The sequence below is a fragment of the Amblyomma americanum genome, chromosome 3 (assembly GCF_052857255.1).
Source record: "Amblyomma americanum isolate KBUSLIRL-KWMA chromosome 3, ASM5285725v1, whole genome shotgun sequence".
NCBI classification, from domain to species: domain Eukaryota; kingdom Metazoa; phylum Arthropoda; class Arachnida; order Ixodida; family Ixodidae; genus Amblyomma; species Amblyomma americanum.
This window is the reverse complement of record NC_135499.1, coordinates 162,950,679-162,977,960: the sequence shown is the minus strand read 5'-3', so window position 1 is coordinate 162,977,960 and position 27,282 is coordinate 162,950,679. Positions and strand designations below refer to the sequence as shown.

At 54.8% G+C, this 27,282-nt stretch overlaps 1 protein-coding gene across 7 annotated transcripts in view; it reads right to left on the bottom strand.

The window, feature by feature from the left end:
- Positions 1-27,282, bottom strand: part of yki (Transcriptional coactivator yki) — a 193,870-nt gene that overhangs the window by 65,652 nt on the left and 100,936 nt on the right. For 3 of the 7 annotated variants that reach the window (XM_077658587.1, XM_077658589.1, XM_077658588.1), the window contains exon 2: positions 19,282-19,377. The exons of the other annotated variants lie outside the window; for them this stretch is intronic. In XM_077658587.1, coding sequence (XP_077514713.1) covers positions 19,282-19,377 — 96 coding nt within the window. The remainder of the gene's footprint in view (positions 1-19,281; positions 19,378-27,282) is intronic. 7 annotated transcript variants of the gene reach the window in all.

The window sequence follows — 27,282 nt, the reverse complement described above, 5'->3', positions numbered from 1 at the left end:
TGTTTTCGCAAGGGTACGCGGCCTCGAACGCCGAGAAAGCGGCAGCCTCCGCCACACCGCTATAAATCTGCTCGAGCACAGCCTCACGCGCTTCCAGTCCCGGCTCTTCGAATAATGGAAGTCGGTCGACCTGGAAGTGGCGCTGCTGCCGATTACGATAACGGCTTGAGCGACAGCATGAATGCGATAGGCGGCGGGCGTTCGAAAAAGCAAAAAGAAGCACCTTGTGTATAGTATATGCATTTAATTGACCGCGGATAGAATTTTAGAGCAGAGGCAAAGTTTCGTTTTAGCTTTTCGCGGCGAAAATTTATTTATTTATTTTATTTACAAGAATACTGTTAGCCTGAGTGCCACACACTAGGCAGGAGTAGGCGTACAAGGAAGACATTGGAACAAAAATATTTCATACATAGGATCGTAACAAATCGCCATAAATACAAACCAGCATTACGCCAGCAAGCAGTAAGCTACATGGAAAAAGAGAAAAAGACATGAATCAAGTCTTTTCGCCGTCATCGTCGGTGGCGAGCTGAACGGAAAACTCGATGGCATCACCCCTTTCGGACAGCGCGACCGCGTTCTGACCGATGAGACTGTAAACTGCAGGGAAGCATTGGCCATGCTGGGCCCGGAAACGGACTCTGAAATGGAAAGAGCGGAAACATCTATCGCTGTCACCTCTACACTTCAGGAGAAAAGGTATGGCCTCCCGTGTTTTTAATGTTTCTCAAGACAACAATACGTACAGTCGGGGACAAAAATCTCTAGGACGCGTGAGCCGCAAACTAAGCCGATAGCTCTATTAGGCGCCGGATCGAGACTACACTGGTGAAGGCGACAGACGCACACATGCTCTTAAATTTGGGGTAGTGAAATGATTTAATCGTTGAAATACATGGCGCCTATGGGCCAAAATCGCTTTCGGAGTGTTCTAGATACTTTCGTCTCCGACAGTACAATTGATCGTACCTTACAGATGCGTGCTCGGAATTACGCGCCCGCTCTATACACAACAGCCCCTGACAACACGGTGTGCGCGTGGGGCTTTGAATTACGGCAGCTCTGGAGGCTAAATAAGCAGTACAGCCACACTGCCTGGCATAGGCGTGAATACGTCGACGTTCGTGGTAGTGCCTCTTGAAGTATTCTGGGTACCAGAGAACAATAGGGGACAAAATTTGCCCCCCCTCCTCCTCCTCCTCCCTCTGTGCAGCACGCCTATGCTGTCATGGCTTCAAATGCGGGGAGGATCGCCACGGCAGCTAGAACTCAGGCAACCAGCCAGCGTGAGCCGCCCGGCCATAGCCAGAGATCAGTGGCACCTGTTGTTAGGAGTGGGGCTCCGACCCCATAGCAGGAAACCGGTGTTGGGGGATTGCGCTTCGATCCCACCGCTGCCACCCGTTGTTAGGTGCGGGGCTTCTCTCCCGTAGCAGACCACCGGTGTTGGGGGATTACGCTTCGATCCCACCGCTGCCACCAGTTGTTAGGAGTGGGGCTCCGACCCCATAGCAGGAAACCGGTGTTGGGGGATTGCGCTTCGATCCCACCGCTGCCACCAGTTGTTAGATGTGGGGTTCCAACCCCGTAGCAGGCCACCGGTGTTGGGGGATTACGCTTCGATCCCACCGCTGCCACCAGTTGTTAAGTGCGGGCCCCTGATTCACTCTTTCAATCTTTGTATAAATGTAAATAAACCCTTCAGTCTCTTCTTCACCTCGAAGACCCTCTCATCTCTTCGTCAACCCCACTACAGCAGTCTCCCGATCCGGAACCCGGGGACACCGACCTTGGCGAGAGACGGCACAGGCGAACCAGGAGCCCGCATCTAACACTGTGCAGGTCGACGAGACAAGTGCCGCACCGAGCTCGACAATTTTCAGCCCAATCGCGAATGGATGGGGCTCGGGTGCCCTGCGCTCGTAATCGGGCTAACGACGCCACTCGTACACCCGGTCGTTCTGGGACGTCGCCGCGTTCCCCTGCTCGAGCAGCCGCTGGCACAAAGCGAGAGAGAGAGAGGGGGGGGGGGGGTGCAGCGAAGGAGAGCAAGGGGCCCCGACCCGCGCCCGTGGAGGCACCCGGAGTGCGCATGTGTCACCGCTTGGCCGCTTTCTGCTCCGTCGAAGAGAGGCGCGGACAGTAGTCCTTGGCACGTGGCCGTTCGACCTTGCTCGCGTTCGGCGCAGAAGCAGCAGCGGCGCCTCACCTCGCCCGCGGGCACGCACGCACGCGGCAAGTCGACCAGCAAAAAAGACAAGCCCTCGCAGAAAAAAAAAAAAAAAACTGGAAGGCGCTGAGCACGCGCAGGACCCGCTGTCATTCATGAGGGCAACCGGCGGAGAGAGGAACCGCAGAGTCTTTTTCCTCGAGCGTGCGCAGCAAGAGGTGCGTGATGTCACCACAAGATAATCTCCACACGGCGCCGTCGGTACCAGCGCGTACGAGGCGTTGTACGTACACGCTTGCGCGCCAGTGCGAGATTGCAGACGCCGCGGCCACGTAACAAAGCTCGCAAGGACGCCAGCCAGCCGCGGGACAGATGTAAACAGCGCTTACGGCGCTCGTTATGCACTTCCGGCGGCAGCCTGCGGAAGAGAAGGCACCCACCGACGTTCCAAGGCGATCGGGTGGGGGAAGGAGCGCCCACGCCGGCCGAGAATACAGTGACCGTCGCGCGAGGAACACGGGCTTCCCTGCGCGAGCGGCCGCTGAGACTTGCTCACAGAAGGGAGGATGGAGAGCGAGGAAGATAGAATTGAGGACTTGAACAAGAGGCGGAAGGAAAGCCTCAGTCGACTTGACCGACGTATCCACAATCGCGGACTTTCCGAGAGGACTTGCCCCGACGAAGACAAGTCCTAAGCACGCAGCATTTGTGCAGGTTGTGCTGTCCCAGAAGGGAAGATTCATGTCAGCTGAAAATAGGAAACATACAAGTTCTCGACCACCGCCAAGACGAAGAAGGCCGAGCGGTAGCCGTATGCCACTGGAAGGAGCGAGTGAATGACCATGTCATGAAAATTCCAACGGGAGAATTACGACGTGCGACTTACTAACACTATCCACCAATAACAGGTCGAACCAGCCAGTGAAGTCACCAGGTTATAATCCTCGCCACCCTCGCACACGTGAGGGCTTCACCTACGGACCCCGAAGATGTTCTGTACCTGTACGCCTACTGCACCCGTGTCTGCACCGCTTCTCTCAACTCGTTTTCAATCCCTTGCGGCGCGGTTCACTTATCCACCCAAGAGTGAGACAGATGATGTGCCTTTGCTCTTTCGTCAGCGAACTTAGCCTGAGGGAGGAGCAACGCGAAAGCCTTGCTGACGGTTTCCTTTGATCACAAGTGCGCTATCCATTATCAGTACGGTCCTTAAATACGGCAAAACAAAAACACGGGGAGTACTACGCTGCGCTTCGTGGACACCTCGAGGATGCCGCAAGACCAAAACAACCGTAGTTGTAGCAATCCGCGGCGGTTGAAAGCTCCGTCACAGCAATGCGCCTGTTCCTTCATCAAGGCCCCGTAGAGCCTCCTGGCGCAACATAGAAACGGCTATGTCTGCAACGCCCTCTACTCGCCAGATATGCCTGCGAGAGACTTATGGCTATTCGAAAAGGCTGCAGACTATTTAAAATGCAAGGTATTCCTCCCTGCCAAAAAATAAGACATCGCGGCGGCTGACGGCCATACCAATTGAGGACGTCGTTATACCAGTGGTTCCAGAAGAGACATTGGATTGGATTGGAGCAAACTTTATTTGTGCCTAGAAGAGACAGGAACTCTACATCGAGTGTGAACCTTCGAGGGAGGTACTTTGAGGGGGGCAGAGAGAGGGCAGGGCCCTTAATTGCCGACTTTTTTATAAAATAAAGATTGGTTACTTTCCGAACATAGTCGACGTGCTATTAGATAACACTTCAAAAATGACCGATCTTTGCTTTCAGGCTACGCTATGGACTGCGACAGAAGGCGCACTCAGTGGCTGCGGTCACTCCTAGGGATGATGAACTTCGTCCTCGTAGCGATCTGTGTCGATTCATAGGCTACACTTGACATTGTTAAATCCGCACATCAATGATGCTGGCAATAAATTGCACGATAGCGAAGTTGCCATGGCTTCAAGTCCAGCTCACCAACTGTTAGAGAAGGCCTATAGCCGTGATCAACAGTGGTGGAGATCAGTGGTTTTGTGTGCATATCAAATACTTTCCTCTCTTCGAAGTGCTAATTCCCAACGGTCAGGCGCTGGCGTGGAAACCAAAGAAAATAAGCATGCAAATATTTTAAAGCACACTGCGCCCCCTGTAAAACCTGCCCCGCGGTGCCGCGTAGTGGACAAAAATCTGACGAAGTGGTGCTTTAACAAGACCCCGCCTGATCACACAGAGCGAGTTAAACAGAGCTGTATACATGCACGCGTCTCTTTATAGAGGCGGCTGTTTTCTTTCTGGGCCTCCATTTTAACAGTTAGTGTATAGGACTTCTTGTACCCGGGCACTGGAAGGGGTTCGAGTGCGCACAGGGCGAGGAGAGCAGCTTCTCTCTCTGGGTCTCGTATTTTTAACTCTGCAGAATTAAATAAGCCCACAAAATATAATGAAACTGGAAAGCACGAAAGAACCTGGCAGCGTGGGCGCGCCTCGTAGTAAAAGGGGAACCAGCAGCGCGCCAGAGGCTGTTTTCTACTATGCCTTCTAATTCCTGCCGCCAGCCGACTTCCCTAAATTTAGACTCGGCGTCAGCCTAAAAATACACGAATTTCTCATCGCGTTCGCAAAAGAAATGAACGGGGGTGGATACACTAATAGCGCGCGGCCGCTTTGATTCTCTTGTGTTGCTTTCCGCACCGCAGGGGAGGCCGGACCCTGCGTCGGGGCGCCTTCTTCGTTTTTGGCCGCCACAACAGCAGGTTAGGACTCCGCTGGGAGAAGCAAGGAGAGGGAAAGAAGGACAGACACACCGGAAATGTATCTAACCTAACCGGAGAGAACAGTGGGGCAAACGAAGCGGGGTGAAAAATTATGGATGAGGTTGACAAACAACTTCGCGACCTCTCTCTCTCGAACGAGGAGCCAAGGCGCTCAGACAACCTCAAAAGCTGGAGGTGCTGCTCTAAAGCAGCAGCATGGAAGGCAGCTCAGCAGAACGCTGGTGTGCAGTCGGCGAAAAATTGGTTTCTGACGAAAAGAAAATGGCGCAGTAACTGTCTCACTTCTCGGTGGACATCTGCACCGCGACGAGAGGCAAGTAATGAGGGTGGTAGCGAAAGAAGAAAGAGGTGCCGTAGTGGAGGGCTCCGGAATAATTTCGACCACCTGGGGATTTTTACCGTGCACTGACATCGGAAATCATACGGCTGTGCCTCTGTGATATGTACTGATGTATCTGTGATGTACCTTTCTGCCCCATCTCCGCTATCTCTCTCTCTCTCTCTCTCCACACACACACACACACACACACACACACACACACACACACACACACACACACACACACACACACACACACACACACACACACACACACACACACACACACACACACACACACACACACACACGAAGTGTAAACAAAAGCATACGCGTGGAACAAGCAAGCTACACTGACGACCGGCACAGCTGAAATTAGGAAGCAAAGTACGTAAACGCGACACCGCAACACTATCCATATTACGTCGCGCATGAGCGTCAATGCGCTCGCAGCTGACCATGGCAGTGCTGTTCTCTCTCGTAAGCGCTTAAACGCACATATTCGCATGTACGGCATAAAACACGCAAACACACAGGACAAGCGCTTACGCGGGGAAGGGTTACTACCCGTATCTGCCTCTGTCGAGCTCCGCCTGGTGAAGCAGCAGCGCTCAGGTCCCTCATCCCCTCCCTCCCCGCGTGCTTCCTGCAGTCGTGACGTCAGGCCGCTGCTTGCCCCCCCCCCCCCCCCCCCCCCTCTCTCTCTCTCTCTAACGAGCTCCACTAAGCGCCGGCAGACGCACACAAATAAACTAGACGACAGAAAGTATGGCTATACGACGTCAGGGGCAGTACACAGCAGCAGCAAAGCCTTGGAGGGAAGAAAAGGAGCGGCAACATAAGGTACACACGCTGCTCCTGCCGCCGCCGCCGCCACCAGTGCGCTCTGGACGGATAAATATACCTATAAATGCTAGAGGCAGTGCTCCCCCCTCGGCTGCTGCCTGTTGGAGCCGCAGCCCGAAATAGCGGCCAGCGTGGAGCGTGGGCGGCGCGCACACAACACGGAGGTGGGCGAGGCCTCCCCTCGAAAACTGACGAAGGATGGACAGGATGACCCTAATAACGGCCGCAGGGAGGGAGCGGCTAATTCGTCCACTCAACGACGCCGCCCGCGACGCGGACAAGGCTCGCCAGCCTCAAAGCCACCCAAGGGGGGAGTCAGGAGCACAACGTCTCCATTTAGACGAGGCAAGCTTTAAAAAGTCCGAGAGGCGCTGGCGCTCCAGGGAAATCGCAATGATGGAAAGGGTGGCAAGCGAGGAACCAGGTAACGGGCTCGTATAGCTGACAACGCAGCCCTACGGGCAAGCACTTGGCTGAGATGAACCAAGGTCTTCGTGCGCTTACTCCGAAGGTTGTAGTAAAGAGCACACTACATTGTCACCCAGGTTTCTACGTGACAGAAAAGCAACACGTACGCATTTGAGCGCTTGATCTACCGAACGGTGCACCGACAGAGGCCCCTAGGGAGCATACGTGACAAAAGGACCAGCAAAGAGCATGCCCTGCACGACCGTATTCGGAAGCTGTCAGCGTCAGCGATCGTCTTACTTAATCTTCGGCGCGTGTACCACACCAGAGTCACGCAAAGACATACGTCGCTATAGCGCGTTCGTCTCGCCTCTTTCCCTCACCAGGCTATAGGCAAAACTCAGCTGACCCCGAACAATCAATGTGCACAACAATGGTTTGCATGTAGACACCGGTTCCAGTAACTGCAGTCGCCTTCGACAGTTCCCCACGGCGCGCGCACACACGCGAACACTGCGCTCCTGTAATTACATCCAGGTGTTTACCCCGCTTCCGTCGGTGTTTTTGTGCAACGAGACCAGGCCGGGATTCCGCACCCTTGCGCAAGGTAGTGATCGACCCCCAGCACTTGCGCATTTTAAAAGCTAGTCCCCCTTTCCATTTCTCGCGTTCGTTGCAGCATAGGCGACCAATGCCACGGCGATACCCGTCGCCATCGGCTGGTCTCGTATTTCGCGCAGCTCAAACAGAACGTCGCCTCTCCGATACGTGCACGACACAGGCAGTCCCGTTGCCGACAGGTTGTCGCGACGTGCCGCAAGCGGGTCCGTCTCGTCCTCACGTGCCGGATCGCATTACGCTTTGCATCAGCCCGACAATCGGCGAATACATACATACTGCGGGGGGGAGGCTCGGGTCCGATTCGCGTCACGCGCGCCAGAGGTTGTATTACACGCCAGCTGGGCACCTGCACCACTGCATATATGGAACGTGCATTGTACTCGCAAGCCCGGCACATGCGCTTTGATACTCGACGAGCTGACATTTAACGCTACGGCATTTGTCGGAAATTCACGAGACACCCTGCTGCAGGTCTGCCTCATAAGTCGTGCAGTGAGGGAGTTCTCCCCTCCCACGCTTGCGCTGGAACTTTGCATGGCGTGATGCACAGCTCACTGCGTCACCATTAGACAGTTTTAGTATAGCGTACGCAAAACCTTCGCGTACGCAATAAAATAGCGTATGTCGAATGCGCATACGCAGAACGCTAAAGGAAGCTTAGCGTTTAGCGTACGCACGCAATTTTCTGGAAATAGCGTATCGTCTTTGCGGGGCTCGAGGAGGCAACATGGCGGCACCCTGTTTGCCCGCTTCGGTTCTAAAATACCTCGTCATTGCGTTATTCGGCGCTCAAATGGCTGTAAATGGTTGCAAATTCGCTTCCGCTTCTTGTTATCTCACTCGGACACAATGTTATATGTGATAAGTCGTCGGTAGTTTTGAGATAGCAGTCTATTTTCAAGCCTGTAAGCCTAACAACAGGCTGTTTACACTGTCGTCATGGCAACGGCCGTTTGTGTCATTTTTGTATGGCTTGAGGGCATGGATGCTTGAGGGCATGGAGTGGAAGCTGGAGGAACCGTCTGCAAGTTCTAGCCACCATAAATCCGCCAAAGAAATAGCAGACGGCAAAAAGCGCGCGCTTTGCCGTGGCTTAGTTTGGATCAAATGGGCCTCAATAGTTTTTTTTTTCTGACGTGTGGTGGCGCTAGGTACTTCTCCAAACGTGGCTGAACCTGTGTGTTGTTTGTCCACTGAGCGCCTGTTGCGGAACGGTCCGCAAACGCTCATCTAAAAGCGTCGTTCGCGCTTTGGATTTAGCGTGCGCAACAGTCTTGCGTGTTGCGTACGCAAAGAACGCAAACACTACACTAAATGTGTCTATTATCCGGGGAACGTATAGGGGGCATTTACGTGACGTCATGGACGCCGTTTTGTGGTAAAGTGCGCAGTTCCAGCGGTGCTAGCCGGAGCACGCGGCGATACGCCGATAAGCTCATGCTCGCGTCGCCTTCCGTGCACCGTGCTCTATGTACAACAAAATGGCAGCCACTGTGACGTCGGTACATGTAACGCTGACATTAGAGAGTTTTAGTATTGGCTCACCGAGCATACGGTGACCCTATCTGCCCACACATAGCGTTAGCGGAACGAGTCCCCATTCGCCGCTTATAGAATAGGGTCGCAAGCGGTCGCTTAGTGTCGTTTGCACGCAGCGCCATGACGGCAAAAAAGTAAAGGTAGTAGAAGAATATATTTTATGCAAAAGGTTTTCTTTTTTACAAAACAGTGAAAATTATAACAATACAGTGTTTTTGAACTGCTTTTTTTGTGTTTTAAAGTCGGTGCGAAATCGGCCAGCCAAGCCACGTCCATGGCGACCAAACAATGCGTAGTGGCCAAGCCTAACAGCTCTGTAAACACGGAAGCAATCTGAAAATGTGGCGTGTTTTATCGCTAAAATTTCGTGGTGGGGGCAAGTTCAGACAAAGCGAAAGCTTCGTGCGCCTTTATCTGGCCGTGAACGTGAGACACAGCGTAGCGGCAACGACGAATCGGTGGTGAAGCGAGAGGCCCCGATTTAACGGGCGTCGCCATGTTTCCTACGCTATGGGGGCCACGCTATTTCGCCGATTTAGGGTTAGCGTCGCCCGCTCACCCAAATTCCGTTAGCGTTCTGCGCATGCGCAGTTGCGTCCCGCTATCCCCCTATGCCCCAAAGCGATAGGGTGACCCTATACTCAAACTCGCTATTACGTGTTGGACTGCTTGCCTCAGAAGAGGAATCACTCTCTCAAGGTGCTCTTTGTAGACGACTGTCCTTGAATAAAGACTATTTCCCTCTTCCTCCAGACCATGAGAGTCCCAGGTGTGCTAGGGAAGCCCCACCAGGCCGTCATCTGACCAGAACACGCACTATCAAACAATCGAGCCTGAAGAATTTGACAAAGGGCACCAGCAAGGCACACAGAGTCCAACATATAGCACACAACACCCCTCCCCCCCCCCCCCCCCCCCACACACACACACAAAGAGAAACGGTCAGCTTCCGTCTTGTGAACAACTCTAGCGCTCCACCGCGCCGCTCTCCACTCCCGGCCATTTCAATCAGCACGCCTGCCTGGGTTGCTCACGGAGAATGCGCTCTCTTCCGAAAGTAACGTCGAGGCCTACTTTGCATCCAGGTCTTCACCGAAAACCGCACATCCGCGCCAAGCAATCACTATGTAACATTCATTTGCTGTACACTTCTTTCCTTTTTGTCGCTTTATTTGCCTTCCTTTTTTTTTACCTCGAATTGTTGTGCATGCGCCGGTTTATGTATTCTGTTCATGTAGCCATAGGAGGCCCAATTTGCAGTCTCGACTTTTGGGCCTCCTGATGTATATACCCCATAAACCATGTACTGTAAATACGAAATAAACTTGATTTGATTTGATTTGAAGCGCAAAAACCAGCCTATCATCGTTCGGAGGCTCTTGAGGCCAAGGAGCTATATCGGTTAGGGCCAAGCGGCAATGGCAGCAGCCACGCACTCTCTCGAGCATGGACGCGTGCATGGAGGAGACAGCAACCGATTACTCGGCGGCTGTGCCAGCACTCCGCTTAAAGAGGCTCCTCCGCTCACTGTTCCTGTAACTGCTGCAACTGTCTCGCACAGTTGCGCAGGGGAGCCCTTCTTGTCACTCCCCACACCTTTGGCGCGATGAAGCCACCAGGACCGTAGCAGCTCTAGCAGGCCTTGTGACGTAGCCACCGCTTTGCGGGGAGAAAGCGCGCGATGGCAAAATATTAAAAAAAGGCGCGAATGTTGGCGGATACACGTGCTAGTGTGCGCAGGCAAGAGGCGGCGCGATGCTCCCGGGTCTGCCGCCGCAACCGCGCCACCGGCGCCGCCTTTGTGAGGGGAGACGTTGCGGAAGCGATTTCCTGTTTTCCGACCGGCGAGCGCAGCCGACGCCGTTGAGCGGCTGCTGGCTGGCAGTGCCTGACCGACACCCGGGCGGCTGATTTATGAGCAGGGCTTAGGCCCCCGCCGAGCAGCACCCTGCCCGGCTTTACTCCGGAGTCTCACTGTGTACGCATAGCCACGATCACGATATCGACGGTGCACTATCCGTTCCTTGGCTGATAACCACGACAAACTGTCTGCAGTGAATATCAAGGCGGACAGGCTGACAGAAGGGAACGCTACGCGTGTCACAAACGGAGGCAGATTAAAGTGCCCATCGTGAGAACACTGACAGCACTGCCTTCTTTCTTTTTTCTTTTGTTTTGGCTGCTGTGCCTTGTCACTGAAGTTGGAATCTTTGCATACGCTGACCCCGTCTTTTACCATGAAGTGGAAAACCGTATTTCTATTTCTTCTGCGCGCAAAGAAACGTACGGATCTGGCCGGTCTTACGCGTAACCGCCAAAAGAGCTCGTGCCGAACAACCTGCAAGCGAGTCTGCCTAACAGGAGCAGTATCTTTTCAGGCAAAAAAATATAGGGGTGATCTTTGGATTGACGCGAAGGAACGTAATTATTTCACTCGCCATTGCGTTTCAGTTCTGATTCTGTTCCAATCATAAGTGCACTGTCTCTCACTCCCCAATCTATTACAGTTGTGATTCCATTCCAATTCCGACCATGCAACTACGCAAAATGAGACTATTTGACCGCGGCGAGTCCGCTACTAATACATGCGCAGTGGAGCACCGGTTAAGCGATGCTCCACCGTACTGGCAGGTGGTTGTTTCCAACACAGCTACTGACGGGGCTTGTGAGAACCAGGCCGCTCATCCTGAGCAATGCGAGAAGGAGTAGCTCCCGCGAGCCCCATTTTTTGCCCACATAGTTTTTCGGGAAGCTGCGCATTTTGCCCGCAGGCCTGCAGCTGTTGTCCGAATAATTTTCTTCTTAGTTATTGTCGTTTCTGCCGAGACATCCTTCGTGCGGCGTCTCCCCTCAGTTCCCCTACAAGTGGTGAGGGGGACAGTTGACAGGCGGCAGGTGGAGAGGGGCAAACCCCACTAAAACAATCTAGCAGGCGGAGGCATCACACAGACGCGCACGGACAGTGTGACGCATTCCATTGCCCTCCTAATGTTGTCGCATTAAAAACTCGAATCCCCAAGAACTCAAGTTCGCACTGCCCGATGCTGGTACCAAGTCCATCGACGACCCAATTCGAAACGCAACGCGCTCTGGCTTCGCAGTAACAGTGGCGCCACAGCTCGCTGCGTCCCAAATTGAAATCGCCTGTGCGTGCGCGCTTATCATTTCGTACTTATCAACTTCGCCTGGAGTAACTATTCTCAAAAAGGTTCCTCCTCCTCGTCGTGCGTCCCAGCTCTGCTTCCGGGGCGCAAACCGGGACAGTGCAGGGCTCGTCCGAGAGAAGAGCCATCAGTCAGACCCGTCGCGTGCGCTCTTCTTGCCTGCACTCCTGCGTGGCGCGCTTTTCTTCTTGACCACAGCCCGGTTGCGGCGGCCAGTTCCGGCTCCCCGGGTCGCCCCTGCTTCTGGGAACCGAAGCCCGCTTTCATCGATATCACGCAACGCCCATTTCTCCACAGCTTCCAGCGAGGCAGGCAGGCAGTCAAGCCCGGCGGTGCACCGGACGCCTCGACAATTCAGCCCCGCTCAGGCGTGCAAGCCCGCTCCATCGGGCGAACCCGTATTTTACATATATAAGGATAGCAGTATGTGCGCCCTCTTTTGCTCGCTCGGCTGAGAGGGGTGCTACAAAGTGCAGCTCAGCTCCGACACAGGTGACCACGCACCGACCCCGGCGATAATAGCTGCCGTTGCCTTCGATGACGCATGTCGCCGCGAGTGTTGCTGCTGTTCGGCGAAGCAGGAAGGTCTGCGCGCGCAGGACCTGCTGCGAGAGACAGCCAGCGAGCGGCCACTCGGCCTTGTCTTTTTTTTGGACGCGTTGAATTTCGAGCGAGGCACTCGAGTCGCGCGGCGCGACATGCACCGTTTTAACGCGTACGGAAGCGAGAATGCCGAGTTTCGTCCCACGGCCCTGAGGCGGTCAGTGGTGTGGTGGAGCGTTCACTCGCGCGCGTCAACCGTTGTTCACAACGGCAGGGGACGCTCGAAAACCAGCGCGCTGGGGTGTCGTGGTCAAGTTTTCTCAGCACCAGCGCGCACGGATTGTGTACTGCGTACGCCGACACCACACCGGGGTGGCAGCTCCGAGTAGAGGAATGAGAGACGCGCCGACTCGTGTGACAGCGGCCTCGCCGCTCGCATACTGTTCGCACGGGCCGCTGTAGGCGGCAGCAGCGCTAACGAAGCAGCCGCCCCCTCTCCCCGCCGCCGATCGCTCAGCTGCACGTCGACCACGAGACGACGCTTGCGTGCGCTGCACCGAGGGACACATGGGAATCGCCGTCCCGGACGGTTCGCAGCGGCCATTGGACGCCGCCGCAGAGGCGACACGGAAACTGCGCGCGGCGCTGCTACGGAGGGGGAGGAGAGGAGAGGGGGGGGGGGGGGGGGGGACAACAGCGTGCGGGCGCGAGAACACCTATTGTGCGCGCACCAGAGACGCCTGCGAGAGCCGCCGTTTTATTTACCCGTTTTTATTTTTCTTCTCTCGCGCCGCGACGGTCACCGCGCGGTGAGGAACGGACACGCCGCAGCCGTACACAGGTGCCGATGAGTGTCGTCTCACTTGTGACCCGACTCCGAAGACAATGCGCCGCCCCAGCGTTGGCACTGTGTGTAATGGTCCCGCGACGGGTGCCGTGGCCAATGGGGCGCATTTTCGAGGGTCGCGACTCTCTTCCCGCGCCCAGTATGGAGCCCCCCCCCCCCCCCCCCCCTTCCATTCCCATCTTGGGGCGCAGATGCCGTCACACTCGCGATATCGACCCCGATACTACGCCGGCGGCGCCACTTCTATTCAAACAGCTGGAGACGGGCGCGACGAACAACGGCGTCGTGTCCGCCGAACGGTGCAAAGCCAGCCGACTTCACCGCAGCACCACCACGGGAACCACGCGGCCCTTACAGAGGATAGCGGCTCGCGAATGGACGCGTTCTATTTGGAGAAAGAATATGCCGACGCGCTCTTTTACCCCACATCCCGTGGAAGGCGTAGGCGACCGTTTCGCAAATTAACGCGTGCCGTCGACCGTGTAAAAGTATTGCGCTGCTTGAACTGGCGGGCTATAACGTCAGCATCGCTAATCTATCCACCCGTCCTCCATCTCTCTCTGATGAACTACGACCATGCCCATTACTGATGCACGTACGGGCAACACAGTGCGAACGCAATGGTAGTACATGGTCAAAGGCGAGATCAAGTCGGCGTGCATCAGCAAGCGGATCCCTTCCTTATTCGTGCACGCGAATAAAGGAGTGAAACTGGCGGCAAAAAATAAAAATCTCAGGTATAGGCGGGGACGGGCACAGTGCGCTCGGCATTAGTGTTAATTATAAATAAGACGAAGTCGGCCGCAGAGTGAACGACTTTTTACAATGATAGCCCCGCCCTAGGGCGGGGCTTCCTGTGGCATTAAGCCCGACTTTCAAACAGGTTATAGATCTGCGAGCGACTCAGTACTGTGGTCTCATTACGTGATGTAGCGACCTTCTGATGGACGGGCGATGCGCTGCTTAGTACGAGACAAAGCGGCCGCCTTACTCGCGAATATTCAACGCAAGACACAGCAAGACAAAGTCACCACGGAGGGAAAACCACATTAGCATTTAGGATCTCATTCTTAATGATGCATTACCGCGTAAAGTGTATAATGCATGCAAATTAAAACAAAAACCGCTGACAGCTCCAGCTGCGTGTTACTTATGAAGTCATCAAACCGACTAAGCCAATGCGACGGCAGCAGCGGCAGCAGGAAGCGTAATGCTAACAACTCACGGTTGCGAAATCTTGGTATATAAGCGAGGGGCGAACCACTCGTGACACGGCAAGGAAGTGCTCAGGGTCCAGAGGACAAGCGCTTGAGGCCTCGTGAGCGCGGCTAGAAGTGAACAAGGGTGCGGGGACGACACAAATCGCAATTTTTTTTCCATTCCTTCGCACGTTTTCTTGTTGGCCATCCAAGCATTAAAGAAGCCGGAGTAAGCGCAGTGACTACGAGCTGTGCAGTACGCACTTAAATACTAAAGGTCACAATGCTGCGCCGGAGTTTCCACGGGTGTAGGCAGAAAGAGCACTCCGTGAGCCATCATCTTAAAAAGGTTCACCCAGTCGCTGGGAAAAAAGCGGTTCCCTCTTAATAACGGTACAGCCAAGAGGCGGCGCATGCGAGCGCACTGTGCGTGCGCGCCTTTGCTCCCCTGACGTTCCGCATCAAAGCTGGGCGCCCCGAACAAAAAAGAAAAAGAAAGAAAAGGGAAGAAGAAAAGGGCGGCGGGGAGGAAGAGGCTACGAGGAGGCGCCTGAGTGCGAAGGCGCGCGTCGTCGCGGTGCCGCCGAGCCCCGACGCTGCCAGGACGGATTTAGCGGCGTCAACAGAGGCCGGCCCTTCTCCGAGGAGCGCGCACCTCGATGGGACCGCGCAGGTGCCCCGACGACGCCTCGCCGCCCTCGCCTCCTCCGCGGTGAATCGCTCGCCGGTGGAAGAGGCGGCGCTGTGGGGCCCAAGGAACCCCGGGCGCCGCCGCGCAGGCACGACGACGAGACGCCGGCCTCGCGGGAGCCGCCGAGACGCGTGTGCGACGTCTCCGCGAGCAGCGCGCACACACAAATGTTCGCGCCAAAAACGGGGGCGAGCGGCGGGACTCGCGCTGCTCAGGAACCGGTGCATACCTCTTGTGCCTCCTCGCAGCTAACGACGGAGTCCCTCTCTCTCGTAACTACCGCAGGCAAGTTGCAATACTCAGTGGCGGGACGTAGTGGCGACATTGGGGTATAACCATGAGGCGAACCAAACGACAATTTTTTTACGCCTCTTTACTGTATGCGCAGCCTAAATCCGTCAAGGCACTCGTGCCTAGGGAAGCTGGCAGTGCGACACCGTGGAAATCCGCGGCTCCGCTCGTGAATGCGAGATAGAATTCACGCCGCCTTTTAAACTACGCCAAGATAGGCGCAGCTACAGTGCATGACTGCGCTCTGATCTAACCGGCAGACGGCGTACTGCAGCCGCGAATGCGCGTATACGCGCGCCGATAAGCGCCAAGCTTGACCCCCACGGGGCGGTCGGCGATCGCGGCCGAGGGAAAAACCCAACACTGCCGCACTGCGAGCGATGCTGCCGCCTCCGCTATCACGGTCTCCGAAGGATACTGATGCGCCCCGATAAGAGCGTAAACGCGGCGCGACCCGGCGACCCTTCCCGTTCAAAAGCACCGCACGCACAGGAAGTGTCACAGGTCATTCCGGCTTCCTGGAGTCCCTGCCCCCCGAAGGACGACGCGGAGTGGCGAGGTCTCCCGTCGTCGCGATTAGCGAGCAGGGAGTGAGTGCGTGGGACTTATCGAACGCCTCGAAGGTGGCAGCGCAGACCAGAAACGGAGCGGCTGGCCTCGGCGAAACGAACGAGCCACGGCGGAGGCCGCGAGAAAGTGCCGCGCTAAGGGCGGCAGCTGAAGAAGTCGCATGTGCCAGTTCAGTACAGCGAGTACCTCACGGCTGCTCATCTCGAGTGAGCGTGCAAGACGCACAGCTTCATGCTCGCATGCGTGAACTCGACACGAGAGGGTAGAGTAAGCATCGAGTCTATGCGAGGTCAGCCAGGGGCCCGACGACTGCGCGTTTGCATGAACTTGATACCAGCGAGTCAAAGCGGTCGCGAACAGCAAAGCCCCTGCTCTACCTTTTTCACGTAGATAATCACATACAGCCAAGAGTAAGTTGAAATAAACTGCAACTTGCGGTGGGAGGGTTCCGATGTTCCCCTTGCAGGCCCGCCACTCGCCAAACCCGACCTACTAGTGTTTACAGGAGCCCCAAGACCGGTTCTCAACCAAACAGACGAGTCCAACCCGACTAGTTCGTGCAGACGTCGTTAGAGTGCCAGTTCATTTTGGACCACGAACTAAAACATCGAACCGGAGCTTAAATGAGCAACGCGAAGGCGGAAGCAAGTGAGCCGTCTCGCGAGACCGTCTCACTTTTTCCTCCGCCCCTTATTTTTCCTCGCCCTTTTCAGCGCCGTCAGCGAGGAGTTGTGCGGCATTATACAAGCAACCTGCATGCACGGACTGAGGCGCATTATACGCGCACGAACTACAACGTTCGAACAGCGCAGCTGTGTCAGCTTGCTTTCGGCGAGTGCCTCAGAGCGCTGTGGTTGGGGTGCCCCAATTACGTCACAGTATTTGTGCCGTCTTAGCTCAATATTAGGCGTGCAGAACAGGTAGGTCGCAGCCGCGTTAACAGTGCGCTCGCGGAAGAACGCTTTTCGGGCACTTCGCAGCTGCATAAGCAAAAAGCTAAGACATACAAGCAGGCTTATCGGGGCAGATCTAAGAAGCGATAATAGAAGTTCTATAGCTTCGCAACGACAAGAAACGTAAAAGTATACACATCTCGGATGCTTACAGCACTCAGAGTGGCTTTGATAATGAGCGAGTGGCACATAAAACTTATTAAAACACACTTGGGCGAGCTGCTATCGGTCCATCTTCCGAGAGAGCGAAGCGATAACAAAAAAAATGTTGTTCCGTAGAACTAAAAGCAGTAGTTGGGAGTTAGGCGCCATCCCGCGCGGTCCGTTGTTGTCTTCGTTGCGTTCCATCAAAACACGGAAGCGCAACTAGACGAGCCTCCAGATCTTCAAAAGATGCCTTCTTGTGATCAACGTATAAATGTGGTATAGAGTACATAGGGCATCCTTTCAGACAGCGAAGCCTGCATCAATGCAGACTATACTGAGTTTACCTTCAGGAGCTCCCTCTAGTGCCGTCTCTTGCAAGGACAATGGAAAGCGACTTACGAAGGCTCCACCCAACGCCGCTGTCTACTTGACCGCGCGTTTAATGTTTAAGCATTTATCGGGAATACTAGAAAGCGCCATCAATTTGGTTCGACGGGAACAACAAAACCACGTTTTAAAAGCGAGAAAGAAACATGCTTATAGTGTCACAGGGTTGTTCCAATTCGATGTGTACGAGCAGACCAAGTGCATAAATTGACGAGTCCCTTTTTGTTGTTGCTGTTGTCGTCTAGTGTAACGACGGGCATCCTAGCACAGCAAGATGGCTGCCTTTTATCCACCAAAACTAGAATGTGGCCTACAACATTAGAAAAAAAAAAAGATGAAACGGCACCAAATTTACCACTATAGCCTTTGCGACGGACATTTCGCCTGAGTAACTCTGTCCGTCTGGAATTTCGCAATTCATCTCGAAGGGAATAACATTAATGCCCTAGGAGGGGTAAGTTTGGTCAAGTCAAGGGTAAGGGGAGTAAGACAAGGTACAGTGAACGGCGTGCACCTCACGCTCAGAACTAGTGTTCTGGCACAGCAGATGAGCCGGCGACTGTATACCGCGAGTAAAGCCACATTTGAAACGAAGCGGTTCCGCTGCAAGCAGAACTTTACCGAACGCTAACTCGGCGGGAGTGTCAACAGCCTCGTCACCGCACAACGCCACCTGAAAACGAAGCGCACCGTAATGGATGAGCCTCGCTGTCGACAGATGGTGCCGGTTGTTGGGAGGCGACTGCACTCGAGAGCACTGCGACTGCAGTGCCGCCGGCGGTTAACTGGCGCTTTCGTCACGTGCTACAACCGCACGCCGCGCGTTTGGGCCGCATCCGTTTCCTTTTCCCCATCTCCACATGACTCCACCGTCCGAAAAGGCTTAACGAAGGAAAGCTTCAGAAACGAATCCAGCTGGAAGGGGTAAACTACTATAACGTTATAGCGCACACGCAGCGCAGCAAAAGCACCGCGTTTCGCGGCACGAGAAAGCGCACAGAAAACAGCACTCTGAGGGCAGAAGTGCGCCGGAAGGAAGACGGAGAGAATAACTGGAGCAGCGAAGAAAACTAAACCCCGCCCTTCCGTGGGGGAGAGAGAGAGAGAGAGAGAGAGAAAGAAGTCGCCGCGTAAAAACGGGGCGTGGTGAAAGCAAAACGAGGGAAGAGAAAGGTAGCGCGTACTCCCAGCGCGGTATAGTAGTTGCCTTCCCAACCGACTGCGGCGACGAGGTTGGCTCTTTCTTGTTCCGACGAAGACCAGCGCGAAAAAGCTCGCACGTGCAGCAGAGCCACGGAAGAGGCCATCACGGGGGGCGCGCCTCGGTCGCTGCTGCTGCTGCTGCTCGCGCGTGCGCCCCGAAGAAGCTCGAGAAGCGTCCACACCCCGGCGCTTCTTCGAAGCGGACGGCGAAGAAAGGCGACCAAATGCCGCCGCCGCCGCTATGGCGCGAAGAAAGCGCTCGCGGCGGGGGCCCTTTCCGGCCGTTTGTGGGACACGGGGGGGAGGGGGGAGGGGCACCCACTAGCGAGGGGAAGACGAAGAACGCGGCGGCTCTGGGTTCTGTCAGCGAAGACGAATCGGGCCCGGGACATTCGAGACCCTCCGCCCCGCCGCCCACGGCGCCGAGGCTCCGAGGCCAGCTCTCTCGCGAGGGCGACGGCGGGTCGCCGCCGCTGCTGCTACGCAATCTCCGCTGGGCCACTACTTTGCTGGGCCTGCCGGGTTTGTGTTGCGGCATTCGTGAGAGCCAGCCTCCATGGAGTCCGCCTGTCGGGTAGAAAATGCCCTAAAAAAAAAAATCTTCTTCAACCCATGATCGTAGTCCCGAGAACTCCGTGGACGAGTACTGGCGTCTTCAGGATGTAGCTCATGGGCGGATTGAAGGCAATCCCGCTTCCCCGCCGAACTGAAAAGACAGTTTTTTTTTTTTTGAATAAAATTTTCGGTTGGGGCTAGTTGCTGCATGCTACTCTTATGGTCAACGCCGAGCGCAAACGCTAGACAATGTACGAAGAAGAGAGAAACACAGTGACAGGCGTTTCTTCGTGGATTGTCTAGTGTTTGCGCTCATCATTCACCATAAGCCAGTGTTGTCTTCGAAATCTGCACTGATCAAATTTTACCACTTTACAATCCAATCCAATCCAGTTAAGCAATCCAGTATTCATTCTCCCCGAGGACGAATCTACTCACTGTTCTTGGTGCTTCATTTGTTCACGATAGCGTGTCTCTGAAATAGCGACAGTTTCACCGCACTAGGGACTAGCACCGGAACTCGAGCGCTTTCGCACACCATCGGTTGCTGGTGTGCGGTGCTTGCTGCAAAGCACGAGGAGAGGAGCAACGCCTGCCTGCAATCGACGGTGCTGCGAACGCCCCGCGAAACTATGCGCGGGTTAAATGAACTCACGACTCGACCCGCGTGGACCAGCCGGAAACCGTGTGCGAAGTGAAAGAGGACCTCTCGGGTACTTACCTGCAAAGAGAGAGAAAAAAAGACGAGCATATCGTTAGATTCCGCGAGCAGAACAATCGCAAAAACGGCAGCACCACCAAGGCATTGCTTTCACAACTGCTCCAGTGTAGAGCGGTCGTAATCAACTGATGACATTAAAATAAACTAGTGCAGGCACTATTTGTATCATTCGATAAAGAATAAATTAATCGGAACCGCGAGAACAATGGAGAGGAAGCACAAAGGAACATTTGTCAAGCTGCGGCTTTGTTATCCGCCGACGTGAGCCGTTCGATGTTCATCGATACACATGTCATCAGGGTTTGCGATTATTCAGATCTGTTCATTAAATAATAATAATAATAATAATAATAATAATAATAATAATAATAATAATAATAATAATAATAATAATAATAATTGGTTTTTGGTGGAAAGGAAATGGCGCAGTATCTGTCTCGTATATCGTTGGACACCTGAACCGCGCCGTTAGGGAAGGGATAAAGGAGGGAGTGAAAGAAGAAAGGAAGAGAGAGGTGCCGTAGTGGAGGGCTCCGGAATAATTTCGACCACCTGGGGATCTTTAACGTGCACTGACATCGCACAGCACACGGGCGCCTTAGCGTTTTTCCTCCATAAAAACGCAGCCGCCGCGGTCGGGTTCGAACCCGGGAACTCCGGATCAGTAGTCGAGCGCCCTAACCACTGAGCCACCGCGGCGGGGCATTCATTAAAGGCCTTAAATACGAAAATTATACAGTCTCTTGTACTGTCGGCAAGCAGCCACGGACCAAAGAGATAAAAGGAAGAACCGGTGAAGTACAGAAAATTGCTCCCACACAAGGCAGCTACTCGACTCACTCTTGACGTAGTGTCAACACTCGCGACACAAGGACCGTGCAAAGGCGCGGACGAACGCGAGAGGAAGGCGTTCCGACTTTATTAAGTCAGAAGGCGGCGCAACTGCGCAGTAGCCTGCGTGCAGAAAGAGTCGTCTTCGGAAATAGCAGTGACTATACGCTTTCTGCCAGGGTAGGCGGGAATGCTGTGAACAGAGCAATGATTCCCGCTCATCTCTGTCCGCGACTGATTTACACGTAGCAACCTCCTCCCCTCTGTATACCCAACTTTTTCCAGAAATTAGAAAAAGAAGGGGGATAAAGAAAGCGTCAAGAAACAAGCAAGCAAGCAAACAAACAAACAAACAAACAAAGAAGTGCCACAACATTTGGAGTCATTTTTACGCACCAGGAGACACAATGTCACTACAATGACACCCAATATGTTTCGTGCACTTGGCCAAGTACGAAGCTGTCGCACGCCGACTTTTCTAAAGCCTCCTAGCGCGAGACCGTCGCAAATCGGCCGACGCACACACAGCGGCTCACCTCTTCGCTCTTTCGCCTGAAGATTGAGGGTCCCAGAGAGAAAGAGAGGGAGAAAGTGGGGGGGGGGGGGGGGGGAGGCACCCCGCGAGTACCGCGCCCTCCGATTTGCCCCTCAGCGTTCCAACCCGCGGTATGTCGGTCAGCAGCGAGAACCGCCAACTGTCGTCCCACCGCGCGTTCGGGAAAGGCAAAAGAAAGTGGGGGAGAGAAAAAAAGAAAGCAGAAATAAAAAAGGCGATAGCTAGGCGCACCGCTTCTTCGCGACTTTGCATCAGCGGAAGGCCGCCGCTACGGGCTGAGAAATATCGTCCGTCACGACACTTTATAAGCGCCCCGTCGGCGGCGGCGCAGTGAAACCGATTTCGCTGAGGAGGGGCGAGGTGCGCTCAAGACCGGCCGCGACGGAGGAGGGGGACAAAGAGAAGAAAAGAAAGAGAAGGGTCAAAACAAATCACGGACGGGGAAAAGAGAAAGAGCGGAGAAAAGTCAATCCGCAGGAGGGAGAAAGAAAACGCTCCGGAAAGTGGCAGCTCCAATCAATAACAACGTGACCCCTAATGTGGCCGCCGGGAGACAGGTAGTAGATCGGGGGTGAGCGAGAAAGAGCTGGGCGCTGCTGCAAGGACCACGGGCGGCCGTGTAATTTATTAACGGCCTCGTTCGACGCGTCCGCGGACAAACTCAAGACAGCCCGGAGTAGAGGGAGAAAAGAAGGAAGCAATGAAAAAAGGCGTCGAGTAAAATTTCGCTTCTCGCCCGCGCCGATGTGGGTCGTCGTCGTCGCGCCCCCGTCACGACTCGGGGCACGCGCTGCTCGTGGCGGCGATGCTGGCCGATCGGCTTATTTCGCCCCACTCTCGATCACACTTCCGCCAGCCGGTGTGCGCGCTTGTTAATCGAGACCGGTGAACGAACGGGCCCAGAGGGGGGAGGGGGAAGAAGACAAAAAGTAGAAAACAAGCGAAACAGATCAAACGACGGCGGCTGGAAACATGGAGCAGGAAGGGCACGTGCCTTGACCAGGTTACACCAGACGGCGGTGCTAGTGAACAAAACGACTACCAGGAGGAAAAGGCAAAAATAAAAATGTAAAGGGGCGCTCTGGACATTCGCCATTCACACCTCCGAACCACGTATTCCTCGGACTTTTCGCGTCGAAAAAAAGAATGGGGTTCACCGTGTAAGTTTCTTGCCCCCTTCTCTTACATTCGCTCCCGTAGTAAACAACCACGCAACACGGCGATCCGCTAAGAAAGGTGGGCACGCGTACACAGGTGCGAGTAACCGGACGCGTTTTCTCCGCAATGGCACCAGCGCCGAGCCGATGTCGCGGATCGAGAGAAAGTAGGCCGCGAATTTTGACTGCCCTATGAGTCGGCGAGTGGCTCCCGGTGGCAAGGTGCAGGCAAAGGCGTATCGGCGAAACGACCGGATCGCCATTTCGGAGGAGTCAAGCAGCAGGCGGAGCGATAGAGAGAAGGAAATACAACGACCGAACGCTCCAAGGTGAGGACGTCTATTGTGACCAGCCCTGGGCACCTGCGCCGGCTCGCATTCAGGTGTCTCGTTGACAATGCCGCGCGCGGGTCGCGTCCTTATGTCGAACCAATTATCCCCCACACAATGAAGCGGAGCGTAGAAGAAAAAAAAATAGCCCGGGCAAGAAATGACAGTCATCAGCGGGTCACGTACGCAGCCAGCAACAGACGCTTTTTCGGCATTAGAAATGCAAGGAAACAAATATGCACGCAGTTCCAGAATTTGAAAGACAAGAGAGACCTAGTTTCGCTCCTGCGTTTTTGCTTGCTTTTCGAAGCCGCTTCAAGACCTTTGAAGCTATACCACCAAAAACCAACTATAGTCTACAGTCGGATACAGTTCAAGATAGAAGCGACTTTTCCCAGTCAAAGGAGTCCCTTCCAACCAATGGCGTCGGGCAATTCTGATGAGCCTGCTAGTGTGACAATGCAGGGAGTGGCAGATGAAAGGGGATAGTGCCTTCCCTCTATGGTCGGGAATTGTCCCCCCCCCCCTCCCATTGTCAGAATAGCAGGCTCGTGAGAATCAGCTGACGCCATTAGCTGGAATGGGGTCATTTGTCGGGGAAAAGCCGCTTCGTTATTGAGTTGTATCAGACCATAGACGTCGGAAGCGGGTTAGCTTCGCAGGTCGGCATCCCGAAACGAAAAGCATCGTGTGCATAACATCGCAATACCGATACGTTCGTTCAGGTCGGCAACTATGGTGGTGAAGACGGTCCGGCAGGTCGGTACGGACATAATATGAGCTCGCTACGCTAGTTACGCAACACACAGCATCCTGTGGCATTCATTAGCCGAGCTTCGACGTCGATGTCTCCACCGGGAGTGATTCCAACTACTCGCACCTTCCGCCGCGTACTGATTCACGCTCGCGTTCGCGATGATGACGCCCGGTCACGTGCGCGGCGCCAGGCAGGCAGGCGCCTTGCGCTCACACGTGCGCGAGGCCGCTGCGGCGGCGGCGAGAGCGCTTTTCGAGATGCAAATACAGCGAGATCACGACCCGCACTTCGCGCGCTTGCCAAGAGCGCTACGGGGAGGGGAGAAGAGCCGGCCCCGTCCAACACACCGCCGCTTGCTTGGCCCCGCAAGGCCGCCGATCCTTACCGCAATTTGACCGCGCGCCCGAGAGGGAAAGAAGGAAAGATAGCCGCGTCCAGTGTGACATCATCGGCGATTAAAGCGCGTCGGAAAGCGCGGCTCATCTTCCCACGCGCGCTCACCGAAAGTGCTCATCGCGGGCAGCGCTCTTTAAACGATGCGGGGAGGCGGCGAGCATTACGAGCCATCTGAAAGTCTTGGCGCGTGCTCGGTTGGGGAAATCTCTCGCAGAGGCAGCTCGCGAACAAAAGAGCCGGGCGTTTAAAACTGGCTCCTGCCTGCGGACTAACAATCACGAGGGACATGACAAGGACGAAAGGGCTGTAAACGGATGCGAGTATACGCTTGCTCAAATTTGAAGTGTCGTCGCACCTAAGTCGGAAATTTGGGTGCAAATAATGTAGTGGGTCTTGGACGAGAGCGACGCCGTTCATAAACGCGCCTCTGAAGTTGCAGCCGTAAAAACTACGCTTTTGGCGTCAACAGTGTTCATTAAGTATATATACAACGGCACGGCGCCGTCGACGGCTTCCGCATGCAAGCTCCGGGGTAGCCGAAGTTGACGGTGAACGAGAAATGGTCGGGCGCTGAATGGCGGGCCGGCAGTACAAAGCACTCTCCGCCAGTTAAGTGACCCGCGTCTGACACAATTACGCGGTCAGTTATGCCACAACATACGAACACAGAGAGCTCCGACAAATCTTCACAGGGTGCGTTTCGGCCGGACTGCAAGCGGAGGAACGAAAAACAACGCGATCGCTTTTCCTACCTGGTGCCTATTATATTCGTGCTCGCCAATACTTTTTACTCTGGCGAACATGACCACCTATCCGGAGCCTCCGGTAGTCCGGGCGCCTTCAAAAAGAGGCCAGCGAGAATAATAATTGGTTTTGGGGGAAAGGAAATGACGCAGTATCTGTCTCATATATCGTTGGACACCTGAACCGCGCCGTAAGGGAAGGGATAAGGAGGGAGTGAAAGAAGAAAGGAAGAATAGGTGCCGTAGTGGAGGGCTCCGGAATAATTTCGACCATCTGGGGATCTTTAAAGTACACTGACATCGCACAGCACACTGGCGCCTTAGCGTTTTTCCTCCATAAAAACGCAGCCGCCGCGGTCGGGTTCGAACCCGGGAACTCCGGATCAGTAGTCGAGCGCCCTAACCACTGAACCACCGCGGCGGCGAAACGACTTTAAACCCGAGGCGGGGTCGCCTAAGGGGCCGTAACCTACCATAACGAAACGGGCTTAGTCGACAGCAGCCCTGTTTTTTTTTTTTTTTCAAAACGCACGTGAATGACAAGCGGGTTACCCGCGCGAAGCAAAAGAGCAAATCCAATATCGCGGCGGGCATGTCGGAAGTCCCTGAGCCACATTTCCCTGACAGCCGAGGTATTCGTCAGTAAATGCGGGGGTAGGCCCACAACAGAAATCCGGGAATGCGTTCAACTGGCAGCGCTACCGCAGCACGCAGGGCCCGACAGCGCACTTATTTAACCGGCGATCCCATACACTAAATACGCGCGCCGCTCGGAAGTTCGCGCGCCCAGCTCCCGTGCGCGAGCGGTACACGATTCCGCGCTACCGAATTACAAGTCAATCTCGCTCCAGCTGCATTATGCGGACTGTGGGCGGCGCTGTCACATTTGAGTGGCATATATATGAACCTGCTGCTGTATACGCGCGCCCAATGTCTAAACGCATACGTCTCTCACACTCGCGCCACTCGGTACATGGGCGTGTGCGCAGAGCGCCATGTGGCTCAGCTGCCGTCTTTCGGCAGCATTCTCCCACAGTTTCCGGCATCACGTACTTCGATTTACGACACGAGTAAACGGCGCGTTTAATGCGGCTGGTCGCGCAGCGTTCGGTATACTGGTAATCCAGCCAATCCCTTTCCTCAGTTTTCCTTGCTTCATTCCCAAAATCGGCTGTTCTCGAGCGGGAAGTGGGCCGCATTCTTCGAGAAAAAAAAAATCAGAAGTTCTCAGAGAAAAAGAAGTATTAGGGAATCCGCGGACAACGCCCGTTCATTACGGCGTTCATGATGGGGGACCAATGTTTACACGTAGATGCGGAACAGCTCACTTTTGCGATTACAGTACATCATCGCTGAAGGCCGACAATACCCTGCGTAGACCATATAGGCCACTGCTCGCAGAAAGACATTCCCACTGCTTCATAGCGCCACTCAGTATTAGTGCTGCACATCAGGAATACCCACACGTGACCCACCAGTAACCCACAACACATTCAGCTCATTAAACCTAATTCCTCCTCAACACGCACAGATTAATTCACCAACCAGTCGTTCTCAGTCCCTCGTACAGCGCCAAGTTAAAAGTCGACTCGCAGTAGAAGATCGGCGCAGCGCCCCCCGCCCCCAAAGAAAAAAAAAAACGCGTCAGACAGGAAAGGCGCCGTGTACGATAGGCACACACTTCCGTTTTCCACCCGATACAACGACCCGGGTACCCGTGCAAATCATTCGATATGCAGCGCCTCTGTTCAAATATTCAGTCTCATACTTCCGCAGGAAGAAAGAACACAGGCCTTGTTTCTCCGTGAAAACGGGGCCAACACCGGCAATCGAAGTGGTCCTGCACAGGCGCCAGATATCTGCGCGGGGTGAGTGGCGGCTAGACTTCAAAGGGCGACGCCCCAGCCGCAGGGCATTTAGAAACACGGCCTCATAAGGCGCCCTCCCTTCGTGAGGCGCAGTGCAAAGCTACGCGCCGCGAAACGAGCCTGAGCCTGCAATGCAGGGATTTCACAAAGCGCACAGAACGAAACGCAAACTAGAAGAACGGAACGAAAGACAAACAGGCTAGAAACGCTGCAAGCTGTCAATCGCGCCGGCGCTGGTTGGAGACGTTCTCACCGCGAATATACACGCGGATGTTTGCGCAGACCTTGCAGCGAGACAGAGAGATATATATTGGCTCTCGGAAACACAGGCGTCACCGGCTGTTGCAGAGGAGCGTCCCACACGAACGCATCCCGTGTACACAAGAGGACCACACAGGACTCGTTACTCGGCCGCCCCGACCGCAGCGCGACCGGTCGTGCAAAGAAGCCGGTCGACACGCTCGAACCCTGCAGGACGTCCCGTATCGGGTCTCGAAGAAGTATACAAGGTAACCGGGGGCCCTCCTCGAAACCGAAACAGCCGGCGGCAGTGCTGCGGGGGATCGGTTCCGAGGCGGCGGCGCAAACGAAGCGCTTAAAAAGTCTAAACTGCAGCCGGAGAGCTTCCTTATTTGCTCGGGGCGGCGGCCGCTTCTTCGCGCAACAGAGCGCGCCCGCGGGCCAAGGAAGAAGCCCTG